The 14,690-nt window shown below is 45.3% G+C and overlaps 3 protein-coding genes across 3 annotated transcripts; all 3 read left to right on the top strand.

The window, feature by feature from the left end:
• Window positions 1-140: 140 nt before the first annotated feature.
• Window positions 141-3,513, top strand: LOC124693003 (ADP,ATP carrier protein 1, mitochondrial). Its single transcript, XM_047226443.1, has 4 exons — window positions 141-248; window positions 1,500-2,000; window positions 2,411-2,782; window positions 2,903-3,513. The coding sequence occupies exons 2-4, from the start codon at window positions 1,509-1,511 to the stop codon at window positions 3,197-3,199; spliced, it is 1,161 nt and encodes a 386-aa protein (XP_047082399.1). The 5' UTR covers window positions 141-248; window positions 1,500-1,508; the 3' UTR covers window positions 3,200-3,513.
• A 1,902-nt stretch (window positions 3,514-5,415) lies between these two features.
• Window positions 5,416-9,743, top strand: LOC124693004 (threonine--tRNA ligase, chloroplastic/mitochondrial 2). The gene is made up of 8 exons (XM_047226444.1): window positions 5,416-5,736; window positions 5,948-6,094; window positions 6,188-6,335; window positions 6,419-6,672; window positions 7,060-7,437; window positions 7,850-8,158; window positions 8,251-8,451; window positions 9,362-9,743. Exons 1-8 carry the CDS (start codon window positions 5,458-5,460, stop codon window positions 9,620-9,622), a joined length of 1,977 nt encoding a protein of 658 aa, XP_047082400.1. The 5' UTR covers window positions 5,416-5,457; the 3' UTR covers window positions 9,623-9,743.
• Window positions 9,744-11,470: 1,727 nt separating this feature from the next.
• LOC124693005 (rho GDP-dissociation inhibitor 1-like) lies at window positions 11,471-13,750 on the top strand. The gene is made up of 5 exons (XM_047226445.1): window positions 11,471-11,743; window positions 11,869-11,935; window positions 12,794-13,012; window positions 13,086-13,210; window positions 13,316-13,750. Exons 1-5 carry the CDS (start codon window positions 11,471-11,473, stop codon window positions 13,394-13,396), a joined length of 765 nt encoding a protein of 254 aa, XP_047082401.1. The 3' UTR covers window positions 13,397-13,750.
• Window positions 13,751-14,690: the final 940 nt, after the last annotated feature.

Below are 14,690 nucleotides of genomic sequence, written 5' to 3' on the forward strand. Positions count from 1 at the left end.
GCCGGGATCCCTCCCACCCGCCCACCGCCAGCGCAGCCGCAGCCGCGTAACGGCTCCACCGCCCGCGACCCGACCCGCTAGGCTCCAGCGGAGGGCGAAGATAAAAAGGCACGCATCCCAGAAACCCTAGCCCTCCCTCTTATATTCGCCCTCCCCCGCTCCGCCTCGCCAGTCCTCTCTCGCTGAAGACCGGAAGGAGCGGAGCCGCCGAGCACCACCCCCGTCGCCTCAGCCTCCGCTTCCGAAGGGTGAGTTCTCCCGTCCGCCCATCCATGGCCGCCTCTCGGCTTCCCCGTTCTCGATCTGTCTATTTGTGGCCGCGCTATTGTTTTCTCGGGGTCTGTGGTGTGTATATATAGATCTGCCTCGCAGCTCATCTCGTAGATCCATTTCCTTCGGTACGTTTGATCGTTGGTGGTAGTTGACGGTGGTACTGCTCAGATCCGTGTTGCCTTCCTCACCGGTAAGGCGGATCTGCTATCTGTTTACTCGTTGTCCCATCTGTTCGTCAGATCTCGTTTGCTTCTGTGTGGATGCGCGTTTTTTCTTTTCATTCAAGTTGCACACGGTTGCTTAGCCTATCTAGATCGTGGCGTTGGATCGGGATCTGTAGATCGGGAAGTCATTAAAACATCTGGGTCCATGTTCTAGTACGTGGGATCAAAGGAGGCCGTGTTGGGCTGTCGGATCTACTGTTGTTTTGTGCTGTCTAGTGTGCGATCTGACGGGTCTTCACCCCGTCCAAAAATATGTCGAACTTGTTTCGTCTTGAGGGCCTTCTTTTAGCCTTTCGTTTTAGACACTAGTATCATCTTGTAGATACTACACTTATAGCACAAATGAAACTGTTTGGCCATTTCCCACCTTCTGGGATGGTACACACGATTGTATTATTCCATATTGTCTTCTACTTCTGTCCTTGTTCGGTTCCAATTTGCCTAGTATTGCTGTAGAGTTAGATAATTCTTGTTTAGTCTCAGGTTACATGTTTTTCTACAGTGCTCTTCTTATTTAGATATTTCTGCTCGTCAATCAGCCTAATTTAATGTTCATTTGGCACTGCCTGTGCTGATTCCATACGGTGCAATTGCTGTATATCCTATTTCCGTAATTCTCACTGTTCCCATGTTTCATAGATAGTTTTTTTTGTAATTAAAGCGTTTCAGTATCCTGTTCATGCGTTTGCACTAGTGGTAGTCTTGGTATGCTTGTAACACTAGTTTATTCCATCAGTTCATATGATTTGTTTCTGTTTTTCATGCCTGTCGGAACTTAGTTAATCATGTTTAATTGTTATGTTTCATCAAATTTCCATTGTATCTGTACTAGTTTAATTGATACGTAACTAGGGATTGTGTCTTCAGCTTCCCTCTGTCAAATGTATGATATTTATATTTTTGTCTTATTCACTCCTTGTTTATGATATTATGGAAGTTTTATCTATTTCACCTGGATCAATCATCCTTACTGATTAGTGTATTAATCTCTTGGTTCTGCAGGACTGTACAATGGCGGACCGGGCCAACCAGCCATCTGTTGTGCAGAAGTTCGGTGGACAGTTCCACCTTGGCTCCAGCTTCTCTGGAGTCGTCCGTGCCCGCAACATGTGCCCGTCTGTGTCAGCCTATGACAGGCGCTTCAGCACAAGCAGCTACATGACCCAGAGCATCTACGCTCCAACAATGTCCTTCAATGGCAGCAACATGGTGTCGACCTCTCCCATCTTTGCCAACTCGCCACCAGAGAAGAAGGGTGTCAAGAACTTTGCCATCGATTTCCTCATGGGAGGAGTGTCTGCTGCAGTTTCCAAGACTGCTGCTGCTCCCATTGAGCGTGTCAAGCTTCTTATCCAGAACCAGGATGAGATGCTCAAGTCTGGCAGGCTCTCTGAGCCATACAAGGGTATTGGTGAGTGCTTTGGCCGCACAATCAAGGATGAAGGTTTTGGCTCACTGTGGAGAGGAAACACTGCCAATGTTATCCGTTACTTCCCCACCCAGGTATCTATCTCTTATTTTGTCTTCTATGACATATTTTGCATTTGCCTTTGAACATGCTCGGTAATGTGTTGTTTGATTATCAGAATATCCAACTATAAATTTAAACCTCTTGGTATTGTTTTGAATCATTACCATATCGTGCATACGTTCTGTACCTTTTGATGCTATCATTTAACTATTATGAACACCTTGACCGTGCATTTATTTATATACTTCAAAATGTCTGGTACAGCATTAGCCTGTGAAATTGGTTCAGTTCAAGTGTTCATGTTTTATGTAGTTTGCATCAATATCAATCATATATGACTGAATATTCTTGAATGCTGAAATGTATACAGTATCTTGTATGTGTATAAAATTTCCTTCAAAAAATTTCTGGTGGCCTAACATTCTCTTGTTCTGTTCTGTAGGCCCTGAACTTCGCCTTCAAGGATTACTTCAAGAGCCTGTTCAACTTCAAGAAGGACAGAGATGGTTACTGGAAGTGGTTTGCTGGCAACCTTGCTTCTGGTGGTGCTGCTGGTGCTTCCTCGCTGTTCTTCGTGTACTCCCTTGACTATGCTAGGACAAGGCTGGCCAATGATGCCAAGGCCTCCAAGGGAGGAGGTGAGAGGCAATTCAATGGCCTTGTTGATGTCTACCGCAAGACTCTTAAGTCAGATGGTATTGCTGGGCTTTACCGTGGATTCAACATCTCTTGTGTTGGTATCATTGTCTACCGTGGTCTGTACTTTGGTCTGTATGACTCTCTGAAGCCAGTTCTCCTCACTGGCACTCTCCAGGTTTGTAGCTTCTTTCAGCATTCAATTCTACTTTGGCATGTCTCTTATGAACACATTCTTATCCATCTACTTTTGAATGCCTCTTATGAACTTGTTCTTATCCAACTCTTCTGTTTGCAGGACAACTTCTTTGCCAGCTTTGCTCTTGGTTGGTTGATCACCAACGGTGCGGGTCTTGCCTCTTACCCCATTGACACCGTCCGCAGAAGGATGATGATGACCTCTGGTGAGGCTGTCAAGTACAAGAGCTCGTTCGATGCTTTCCAGCAGATCCTGGCGAAGGAGGGTGCCAAGTCTCTCTTCAAGGGTGCTGGTGCCAACATCCTCCGTGCCATTGCTGGTGCTGGTGTGCTTTCCGGCTACGACCAGCTCCAGATCCTCTTCTTCGGCAAGAAGTACGGCTCAGGCGGTGCCTAAATGGGGAGAAATGATGACGAACAAGAGAACTCTGTTCCCAGTCCTGCCCTTTCAGGATCTGGTGAACTTTATCTTTTTAACGTTGAAAGGCAATAATTTCTGTAGAGGGTGGATTTTCCCAACATTCGTTTTTGGTGGAGGCATCGAACTCCAATGGTTGTCGTAGGTTGCGGCAGCAGTCCCAGACAATTACTATCTTAGGGTTGAGTTTGAGTTCGAGTATGTGCCCTGAACCATATCGGGCAATTTTCCTTCCATACATTGTCCTCGGATCAAATGAGTTAAGTCAAGTTTAAGCTGGTGGTGTTCACTCATTTTCCTGATTGCCTTGTTTTTTTGATTCAATCTGTTGATTGCCGTTAGCAGTTTCTTGGTAGATAATGTGTTGGCTGCCAATGTTCCTTTATTTTCCTATTTGCGCTTGATAGGTGACCATCTTATAATCATTAATCTGCACTCTTGGCTGCTTATTTTCTTTTAGTTTTTCCTTGCTCTTTTTCGTATTCAAAATAAACTTCCGCACCACCTGTTACAGTGTTCGCTTGTTAGCTTGCCTGCAAAAATTCATGTGAATTGTCAGGGGCATTATCTCCTAGATGGAATGTCTAGGTATGTTAGCTTTCCTTTGGCAACCGGTTGAGACACGCCCTTGAACCCCTTTGATTATGAACTTTGGTGTCGGCACTTCTCGTATAAATGGGATGGCATCACGAAGGAAATCATCCTCAACAAGGCCTTGTGTAGATGAAATGTCTGCTTATGTTTGCAGTGTGAACTTCTACATCTTCATCCCATAGTTTGCTGGTAACCGATTTGGACAAGTTCTAGCCGTAAATAGTGTTTACACCAGACATCAAAACTCAAAAGAGGTCTCATAGATTGCGTTTTTCTGTAGGGCTTCTTTGATTCATGGAATTTATATTGAATTTGGATCCTATTATCTTTTTTCCTATAAAAGCTGCCTGATTTATAGAAATATATCCCTAGGAACTAATCCCATAGAAATCTTGGTAGTGTCAATTTTATAGAAAAAATATTAGATCATACCTTATAAAAAATTCTTTACATAGAATTTAATTAGGTATGACATCTAAATTCTACTTCTTTGATATTTCTTTGTTTTTGCCATGAATCAAAAGAGCACTTATATGTTGCTACATCTTACTTGGCCTTTATTAGTTGCCACATATTATTAGACCCATTTTTCATAATTTGCCTTATATCTCCTACATATCTTTTTATATCTCTTCAACTCTAAAATACGTCGTGAAATACAATACACTGTACTCTCTCCGTTAGGGATTACAAGGCCTCCTGGTATACCTATGTCGTAAATTTTACTAATGTAATAACATATACATGTTACAAAACATATATCATGAGAAAACCGGGAATGGTGTTTTGGCACCCGGGAGCATATGCTCCCGGTTGTTAAACTTCATTTTAAATACACTTTTAAAATGTTGAAAATTTCAAACACAAAATTTAGTTGGTACATTTCGAAATTCTACAAGTTCACAAAGTGGTTCCACAGAAAACCGACATTTTGATTGTCATCTGTAAAAAAGACAAATTTTGATGTAGAAAAAAGGTTGTGTACGAGACGTTTTGTTTCTCTTTTTCATACAAGTCACAAAAAATGTCGATTTTTCATGAAACTTGATGTGCGCACGTAAAATGTCGATACGCAAGCGAGAAAATTTTTGTACGAATTTTTTCGACATTTTAAAATAGTTTTTCGGGTGGCAGGAGCATATGCTCCCATGTGCCGAATTGAATTTCTGAAAACCTTAGATGTTCTACTTATGGTCACATAATTTTTGTATAGTATAATTCATGTTATGTTCGTTAAATTCACGATCTAGGAATATCTGGAGACCTTATAGTCAATAACAGAGGTAGTACTATACTACGGAAAACCATTTTTGAACTAGGAAGCATATGCTCTCGGTAAGTCGGTATCGGAGAAAAGATTTCAAATTGTCAAAGAAAATCTGACAAAAATTTGGCGCATTTATATACTAAGGTCTCTATTTTATTGAATAAGGTATACATGTATTTTAAGATAAACTTTAACCGAAAAAACGAGTAACAAAATCTGGATTACTAGTCTGAACAGAAAGGAACGATTTGAGGGGTGTGAAGTGTAATTTGAGGAACGGCGGTTCCATCTAGACGATGAGAGGATATCCAACGACCAACGGGCCAAGGGCCAGAACGCCCGCCACACGCTGCCCCCGGACCTCGGCGCCGCCCCAATGGCGACTCTCTCCGCTCCCTTGCTCCGTTCTCTCCTCCCTATACGCTCCTCGCCGCGCCGCTTTCCGGCCGCCGCCTTCTCGCACAGGTTCCGTCCACTCGAATCCCTCTTCTCCTCTAGGCCCTCGCACACCGTCGTCCGCTCCTCCTCCACCGCGTCACCGGAAGCGGCCGTGGCAACGGGAGAGGTAGCACAAAGTGAAGCTGTCGAGGAGGAGGCGCGGGTCGTGCTCCCCACCAACGAGTCCTCCGAGAACCTACTCCGCATCCGCCACACCGTAATCCCCCCACCCTCCATTCCCCCTCTTCCATAGTGCTTATTATGCCGCAATGCCTGTTGTTGTCTCAATCAATCAATTTGTTAGCGTTGGATGCGTGGTGCTGACTGCTGTTGGCTAATTTCGTGTTCGACTGATCGGTATTATTAGTGTCCCAAATTGTTAATAATGGCAGTATTGGTTAATTTCTCTTGCGTGCTCACTGTTGCAGTGTGCCCATGTCATGGCCATGGCCGTCCAGAAGCTGTTTCCCAACTCCAAAGTGACCATAGGACCCTGGATAGAAAATGGCTTCTACTACGACTTCGACATGGAGCCCCTGACAGATAAGGACCTCAAGAAGATCAAGAAGGAGATGGTGAGCATCCATTGACTGCATTTGATCACGAGTGGGTTGGATAAAATTTTGAGGGAGGGATCATTTGACTTGTTTACCATGGTATGTTGGTAGGACCGGATCATCCGGAAGAACCTCCCACTGGTGAGGGAGGAGGTGAGCAGGGAAGAGGCTCAAAAGAGGATCGAAGCGCTTAATGAGCCATATAAGCTGGAGATTTTGGAGAGAATCAAGGAAGAACCCATCACAATTTATCACATTGGTAACTGTTGCTGCCTGTTATTTGTTGCTGAATACTGGTTGGTGGATTTATGTACTGACCGCCAAATTTGTTGGGTCATGCAGGAGAAGAGTGGTGGGATCTGTGTGCTGGCCCTCATGTTGAGACTACTGGCAAAATACAAAGGAAGGCTGTTGAGCTTGAGTCTGTCGCTGGTGCTTACTGGAAAGGCGATGAGAAAAATCAGATGCTACAAAGAATATATGGGACTGCGTGGGAGAGTGAAGATCAACTGAAGGCTTACATCCACTTCAAGGAGGAGGCCAAGCGCAGAGATCATCGGCGACTAGGTCAGGACCTTGATCTATTCTCTATAGAGGTATGGATCTTACTTCTAAATTTCCTTACCAGACCAATCATAGCCTTGGCTTTTCCATCCACCTATTATCCAACAATACCAGTTTGTAGAATAAGAACATTCTGAGTCCAAATACTAGAATGGAGTGTTGTGCCATGGGATACGAATATTGACCTAGCACCGAACAAACTGCATGCCTGCAACTAGCAATATTTGTCGATGTTTCATCTGTATTTTCTGTAACTTGTCACCGTGTCAATTCTAACAAACTATCTGGCATCGGGTAAACTCTGTTACTCTAGCATTGGTATCCATACCTGCCTACTGTATAATTGTATATACCATGTATGTTGTGTGCCCATGAGCCTTTTCAATTAATAGTGACTGTAGCCTCTGAACATTTAACAGGAAGATGCTGGTGGGGGTTTAGTATTCTGGCACCCGAAAGGTGCTATTATCAGGCACGTCTTAGAAGATTCGTGGAAACAAATCCACCTGCAACGTGGTTATGATCTACTGTACACGCCACATGTTGCGAAGGCTGATCTCTGGAAGATTAGTGGACATATAGATTTCTACAAAGAGAACATGTACAACCAAATGGATGTAGAAGATGAGCCATATCAACTTCGGCCCATGAATTGCCCTTACCACATCTTGGTATACAAGAGAAAGCTACACTCATATAGGGATCTACCCATCAGAGTGGCAGAGCTTGGAACTGTCTACAGATATGAGCTCTCTGGTGCTCTGCATGGGCTGTTCCGTGTAAGAGGGTTTACACAGGTATTTCGTTGATTCTGATTCTCTTATAACTTTCCGCCTGATTGCATGATGACGTTCTCCTGTTGCCCGCAGTTACCAGATAAATATTGAACGTTATTTTTAAAGGTTTTCTTTTTCTCTGGTCTGTTTTTGATAATTGTATCCTACCTATTACGAATTCTTAAGCAAAGCCATTGGCCATTAACTTGCACTCCAAGGGGACACCTTTCTTGTGTCCTATAAACAAAATGTTGAAGTTTTGAGTCCCGGCCCAATTCTGTATCTTAGTCTAGATATGTTATTTTGTTAAATTAGCTTACTACTCCGACATTTACTAACAAGGCTGCACTTCGTGGATGCAACAAGTTTTTAGAACATGCATATACCTTATCAACTGTTCTTGGTGTTGCTTATAAATATGTTAATTATGCAGGATGATGCCCACATATTTTGTCTCGAGGACCAGATAAAAGATGAAATTAGAGGGGTTCTTGATTTAACTGAAGAAATACTGGGGCAGTTTGGCTTCCGGCGTTACGAGGTAAACCTTTCAACCAGGCCAGAAAAATCTGTTGGCAGTGATGACATATGGGAAAAGGCAACAATTGCTCTGAAAGATGCGCTAGATGACAAAGGTTGGGGGTACACGGTTGATGAAGGGGGAGGTGCTTTTTATGGTCCAAAAATCGATCTTAAGATTGAGGATGCTCTTGGAAGAAAATGGCAATGTTCTACTGTGCAGGTTAGTCATATATCTTTCTACGAATAAAAAGTATATCTGTGGTTTCATTGAGGAAAATGCCATATAACACCATTGATTTTCCTCTATTTTAGGTTGATTTCAATTTGCCTGAACGGTTTGACATCACTTATGTCGACTCAAATAGTGAGAAGAAGCGACCTATCATGATTCATAGAGCTGTCCTTGGGTCTTTGGAGCGCTTTTTTGGTATCCTAATTGAAAATTACGCTGGTGACTTTCCACTTTGGCTTGCTCCAACCCAAGCCCGTATTCTACCTGTGACAAACAATGAGGTTCGCTCCATTTACTTTGCAATACTTTCACGTGTTGTTAAATTATGGGAAATTGTTTGCTACTTACTAGATTTGTGCAAAGCATAGAGCAAAGAAAGGTATTCCCTCGGTCCATAAAAGGATGCCAGAAATTTGTCTAGTTCGGATGTATTACACTAAAGAGTGTCTAGATAAATCTCAATTTAGACAAACTTTCGACATCCTTTTATAGACAGAGGTACTACTATATTATATCTAAATAACCGAAGGAAATACAACATTATTATTTTTACTTGATTCTAGCGAAAAGTCCTTTTGGATCCTGGGCACCACTGCTCTCATCGTATTAAAAAAATTCAAAAATTATATTTATATGTTCAGAAAAATTATGGAACATATTTCTAAAAAGGAGCTGATGATGAATCCCACTAACATACAAAATGCCAATTACAAATGTTTTGTTTTCTGAGCTACACAAAAATGACGAAGTCAGATTTTTTTATGGAGATTTGAATCACTATACTCAGATCCACACATTTGTTATTTTTGTGTAGCCCAAAATACAAATTATTTCCAGTTGAAAGTTTACATGTTTGTGGAATACAATACTGGGTACATCATAATTTATTTTCAGATTTTTCTGAAACTTAGAAATATGATTTTCAGTTGCCTTCTTAAAAAGGGATCACTGGTGCCCATGTGCACCAAATCTCTTTCCTGATTCTAGTCGCTGTTTCTTTTACGAGTGTACATTACATTACATTTTGTCAAAATTGCTGTTCCACTGAAATATCGTTTCTTGTCCTTTTGTTCTAAGAATTCTTGTGAAACTTTTTTCAAGAAGTAGATACTTACAGGACACACACACACCAGATGTTTGCCTTCTTAACGTCAATTACGAAGCCATGACACCGTCCTTTCATATTTTCAGCTGCAATACTGCCAGGAGGTGGCTTCAGAGCTGAAATCAAGAGGCATCCGTGCTGAGGTATGCCATGGTGAGCGCCTGCCAAAGTTAATCAGGAACGCCGAGACACAGAAGGTGCCGCTTATGGCGGTTGTCGGTCCTAAGGAAGTCGAAGCCAGGACACTCACCATCAGGTCCAGGCATAGCGGGGAGATGGGCACCATGCCCGTCGACGACTTCATCAGCAAAGTCCAATCCGCTATCGCCGACAAATCTTCCTTGTAGATGCTGCCATTCGTACTGTAGAGCAATAGATCTTCTGCACATACTCCATACTCCGCCCACCGGTGCTTCGGATGAAGCTTAGCAACTGAAGTCTGCAGGAGAAGATCCAACAGTTTTTTGCACAGTCGCCAATTCGCCATCACCACGTTTTACTCCGGAACAGAAGCCCAGATTCTTCATTGTAGATATACTACTTAGTTTCTGGGCAGGGGTACTTAGTTAAACTACTCACCACATTATAATGCAACTTTCAGCTGCACCTTTTTGTTATAGCCCTGTGATCTTGCACATCATTGGCATGTCATGAATCTGCAGGCAGGGAAAAGCTCGATTGCTAGCTGTGCCATGAATGGGCGGGCGTATTTGCTACGACAATTTGCCTGGTCGGTCAGACAACACTCAGATTGTAATGGTTTCAGAGGTGGCCTGTGGCCACTTGCCGCTGCAGAACGGGAGCAATTGCGCACTGCTCGGTCGTTAAGACGAGATGAATTGGTCTGAACCTGTGGCTGTGGGGCGGTGCCGGGGACCCAAATTGATTGATTGAGCATCACTTGCTCCGCGTGGAACGGCATCATCGTCGTCCTGCTGCAGATCCACGCATGATTGGGGCGCGATGGACGGACCTAAATTTACCGGGCAAGTCGACAGCACCTGGGACAAAAACCTGCAGGATGGAGTACACTGGGATAGGATGGTGACACATCTGAGTTGCCTCTCAGATCTTCACCTGCCCCGTCAGTAAAAACTCCAGCAGCTCGTCAGACTCTCCAGTGATTCGAAATTCTACCGCCAGTTTCTTGACAGAACTACTCTGCCCGGTCTGGGTCGAAATCCAACACATGAAGTATGTCAGGCTATTTTTTTTGTGAAAATATAGAAAGACGCAGATGTTCAATAATACGTACATACACTTACTTCTATAAAACACGCACGTACGCCTCGATATCGACGGGAATGTCGCCTTTCGCTGAAAGAATACTCCGTCTTTACAACCTGAGATTTGAATTCTAGTGAAATGAGGGTACCGCTATGTTTCTAACCATCCAGCCGCAGTTTGATTCTCACAAGTCTGTCAAGCTTCTAGCATACAAATTACAAAGTGCAAGTTGCAACTTCCGTCTTTACAAATGAAGCAATTGCTTCTGCTAAAAAAATGAAGCAATTGCCGGATAGATCCAAAATCCGAAGATAGTAAGCGCCACTTGGAACCATTGTTTAGTTGCTTTCAGCTTTGGCAGCAATGATTTGTGAGACGGGAAAATGCTAACTAATTAATCTGCACTCTACGAGCAGGGTTGTGCACGCAAGGGAAAACATTAAAACTCCCCTCAACTAACGCTACAGTTGTACCAGTGCGCGGGACGACGAGAGGAGAGGAGAGGGCTTGCAATTGCAGCGCGAGTCGTGACCCTCACGTCGTCTCCACTCCCCTCCCTCCCTCTTCTTCTTCTTCCTCCACCTCCCTGGTCGCCTCCTCCTGCAGAGAATTTAAAACCTCCTTATCCTCTCTGGCGCGCTGCTGCCATTGCTAGCTGCTGGATCCAACCATTCCTCCCTCCCCAGTCTCTTTGTATCTCTCTCTCTCTCTTTTTGGAGCCTTGCGCCGCGTTCCTTTCCCCCTGTCATAGCCCGCTTCGACGTTTCTCTAGCAGCGCCTTGTGCTTTGCGAGCTCTCTATCTCTCCTTTTGGTGCACCCAGCTCTCTCGGTACCCGTGCCGTGCCACCCCCTCATCCTCGCCGCTTTTTCGCCACGCTCTCCTCTTTTTGTCTCCACGTTCTTGGCCGGCCGCCCCGTTGAACGAGCTCATTGTGGTGGGAGCTGCAGCGCACGAGGGGCGGTGAGGATGTCGTCGGCGGTGGAAGTGGCCATCTCTTGCTCCAAGACCGTCGACATCGCGCCGGCCGCGCCGGAGGAGGTGAAGGACCGCGCGGTGGTGCTGGAGCACGGCAACGGCGACTGTGCCGCCGCCGCGACGAACGGGAAGAAGTGCGCCGAGGCGGCGCCGCATTGCCGCAAGGCCGAGGAGGAGGAGGAGGACGAGGACGGCGAGAAGGTCCCCGAGCACATCGACCTCGGCCCCATCCTCAGCATCAAGGACCAGCTCGAGAAGGACAAGGTACTCCCTCCCTTCGCGCCATATCGCTCCTGAATTCTCCTTTCTTCATGCTACTCTTGCAATCAGTGTACTGCCGTTTCTGTTGATCGATCGACGAATGCGTTATGCGCGTGCTTGATTTGCAGGATGACGAGAGCCTGAGGAGGTGGAAGGAGCAGCTCCTCGGCAGCGTGGATTTGAACTCCGTCGGAGGTAAGCCTCTGCAACCAAAAACACAGCTTCAGTTTCGATCGTTGCTGCCGTTTAATTCCGATCATCCTTGCGCTTAATGGCTCGCAACAGTAGTATGAGTGTATGACAACGGACAACCGGCATCAGTTTCGCATGTGAGCACCGCCGTGTTGTCAACACGTACGATCCCGTGAACCGTCCGTAGCTTTCTGTGATCAATCTGAAAGTGTATCTATCTGGGCACCGGCCGGCCGGCCGGCCGTGCCGTAGTAGTAAACAGAAGCAGAGAAATTGTAAAAGGTGGTGGGGTTGGCCGGCCGGACCCGGACGGCCGGCGGTCCGGCCTTTGTCTTTTCGTGCTAATCATTTTCGCAAGAAAAGGATTGGAGCCCTCTATTTTGTTGATTGCACTGGTTTGGTCGGTCCCCGTACATGGCCGTGCATCGTTATCTCGTCTTCGCCAATGATGATGCGAATTCAGAATTTCAGATCCAGGGTACTGACGAACACTGCCTTCTTCTTGCCCTGAAAGTGATATGTCCGGGGAATATTGCTTTCTGATTGTTCATGGTGATAGTTCAGTTTCTTTTCTAATAACGTGACGAGACGATTTTAGATCGAAGGTACAAGTGATAAGGAGTGCATTCTTCAAACACTGAAAGCGATCTGTCCGGGGAATAATGCGTTCTGATTGTCGTGGTGATAGATAAGTTTCTCTGCTTAGCAGAACGAACCATTACGCAGGTTCCTGGTTTCAACAAGAATTTGCCAGCGCCTGCAATTCACATCAGAAACTGCTTAGAATTCAAATTTTTGTCCAGCTGGACGCAAGAATATTCAGAAGATTTGAATCCGCGACACTGAATTGATTTGCTGCAGAGACGCTGGAGCCGGACGTGAAGATCATGAGCCTGTCCATCCAGTCCCCGGGGCGGCCGGACATCGTCCTGCCGCTGCCGGTGGAGCCCAACGCCAAGGGCGTGTGGTTCACACTCAAGGAGGGCTCCATGTACAAGCTCAAGTTCACCTTCTCAGTCAGCAACAACATCGTCTCCGGCCTCCGCTACACCAACCGCGTCTGGAAGACCGGCATCAAAGGTGAGATCAGCTAAACGAACTGAGTAAAACGACCGATTCTGCAGATGACTAATTATTTGGTCTGCTGGCGCAGTGGACAGCACCAAGGAGATGCTCGGCACGTTCAGCCCCCAGCCGGAGGAGTACACCTACGTCACGCCGGAGGAGACCACGCCGTCGGGGATGTTTGCCAGGGGATCATACTCTGCCAGGACAAAGGTAAATTAACCGACTGATGATCACACAAGCCTGTCGAAATGTGCAGCTTATGCTGCTAATTCAGGGTTCATAGGCAATCCTCAACGTGCTTCTTGGTTTTGGCAGTTCCTCGACGACGACCGGAAGTGCTACCTGCAGATCGACTACACATTCGACATACGCCGGGACTGGCCGTCGTCGAGCTGAGCCTTTCCCGTGAGCCAGCTCGTGGCCGGCCTGCCTGGGTTTACAGTCACCGTTGAAGCAGAGGGTCGTCGTCTTTGTTTCGTTTGCCTTTGCCTTTTCCCTTTTTCTTTTTTTCCCCTTCTTATTACTGTCGCTATTAGGGTTATGTTCTAGTGTGCCTGCGTGTATATTTTCTCTTCTGTTCCGCTGTGCTGCGTTAACAAACGTCGTAGAATCCGTCAGTGTGTTTGAGCTTTGCCGGGTTCTGGTTCCCGATCGAACTGTATGCTGACTTCATGTAATGCACCAGAGCAACGCCCAGCTTCATGCGCCTCGTCTTCGTGTAATGCTCAGAACAGAGTATCTGTCACTCACTTTCTGAATGTTGTTGGAATTCATCTTCTGACCTTGGTTATTTTTTTGTTTGTTTTGGCTTCGCATTTCCGGGGATGGAAGAATTCTACTACTACGTCTGTCCATAAATAGATATCTTAAACATCGGAGGGCAGGGCAGGGTGCGCTGCTGCCCGATTTGAGCGAAACAATCAACGTTGCAACCTACCTCATTTGCAACATCTCTGCAATATTTCTTTACGGGTGTGAAAAAGTTATGCAAAAAACACAGCAATATTATGCAACAAATTCCCATTGGTCCCAACAAATACCCTTCAAAAATCACCACATCTATGCAACATGGAGGTCAATGCTTGCATCACCCTAGGCAAACATTTGCAACAGACATCTAGACATGAAGTCATCGCAACATATCACTCATGTGTTTCTAACAAAACACACAGTAGTCTGCAACATGTGGAAAACACATGTGCCTTGAGCTAGCCAACGACGAATCAGACTTGCTGAAGCTATGTCACACTTAATGACCCCAATACCCGTTCCCTTTTGTTCCCCGTATTCACATGCTAAATATCGAAGTAAACCTTAATTTCAAGTTGCCAGGTCAGCCATGGCTATACCTTAGTGAACCAACATGGGAGAGGAAGTGGTGGAAAATAGGGCGGATCACAATCTTCACTCATATTTTGCTTCAAGAGTTGGGAGGCGAATTGTGTGACACGATATACTCCTAACCAACTGCCTCGGGCAGAGCCAAGATTACCGAGGGTCTGCTCTTTCACCTCTAGGATCCAAGGACAAGAAACCTCCAAGGATATGTATCAGATAAAGATAAATGCATCAGCGAGGACGAGTATGAAGACGTTGATCATGGAAGCGACTCTGGGACGTACTGGAAAATCCATGAATTCACAAAACTACATAATGAACTTGCAAAACAATATGACAAAAAGAAATAAGA

The sequence above is a fragment of the Lolium rigidum genome, chromosome 2 (assembly GCF_022539505.1).
Source record: "Lolium rigidum isolate FL_2022 chromosome 2, APGP_CSIRO_Lrig_0.1, whole genome shotgun sequence".
NCBI lineage: Eukaryota > Viridiplantae > Streptophyta > Magnoliopsida > Poales > Poaceae > Lolium > Lolium rigidum.

Excerpts from the sequence above, each read along its gene's own strand:
- LOC124693004 (XM_047226444.1), top strand. The coding sequence starts at position 5,458 with ATGGCGACTCTCTCCGCTCCCTTGCTCCGTTCTCTCCTCCCTATACGC. Across the intron at positions 5,737-5,947 it reads TACTCCGCATCCGCCACACC|TGTGCCCATGTCATGGCCAT; the intron begins GTAATCCCCCCA and ends TCACTGTTGCAG. Across the intron at positions 6,673-7,059 it reads TTGATCTATTCTCTATAGAG|GAAGATGCTGGTGGGGGTTT; the intron begins GTATGGATCTTA and ends AACATTTAACAG.
- LOC124693003 (XM_047226443.1), top strand. The coding sequence starts at position 1,509 with ATGGCGGACCGGGCCAACCAGCCATCTGTTGTGCAGAAGTTCGGTGGA. Across the intron at positions 2,001-2,410 it reads TCCGTTACTTCCCCACCCAG|GCCCTGAACTTCGCCTTCAA; the intron begins GTATCTATCTCT and ends TCTGTTCTGTAG. Across the intron at positions 2,783-2,902 it reads TCCTCACTGGCACTCTCCAG|GACAACTTCTTTGCCAGCTT; the intron begins GTTTGTAGCTTC and ends TTCTGTTTGCAG.
- LOC124693005 (XM_047226445.1), top strand. The coding sequence starts at position 11,471 with ATGTCGTCGGCGGTGGAAGTGGCCATCTCTTGCTCCAAGACCGTCGAC. Across the intron at positions 11,744-11,868 it reads ACCAGCTCGAGAAGGACAAG|GATGACGAGAGCCTGAGGAG; the intron begins GTACTCCCTCCC and ends CTTGATTTGCAG. Across the intron at positions 13,211-13,315 it reads CATACTCTGCCAGGACAAAG|TTCCTCGACGACGACCGGAA; the intron begins GTAAATTAACCG and ends TGGTTTTGGCAG.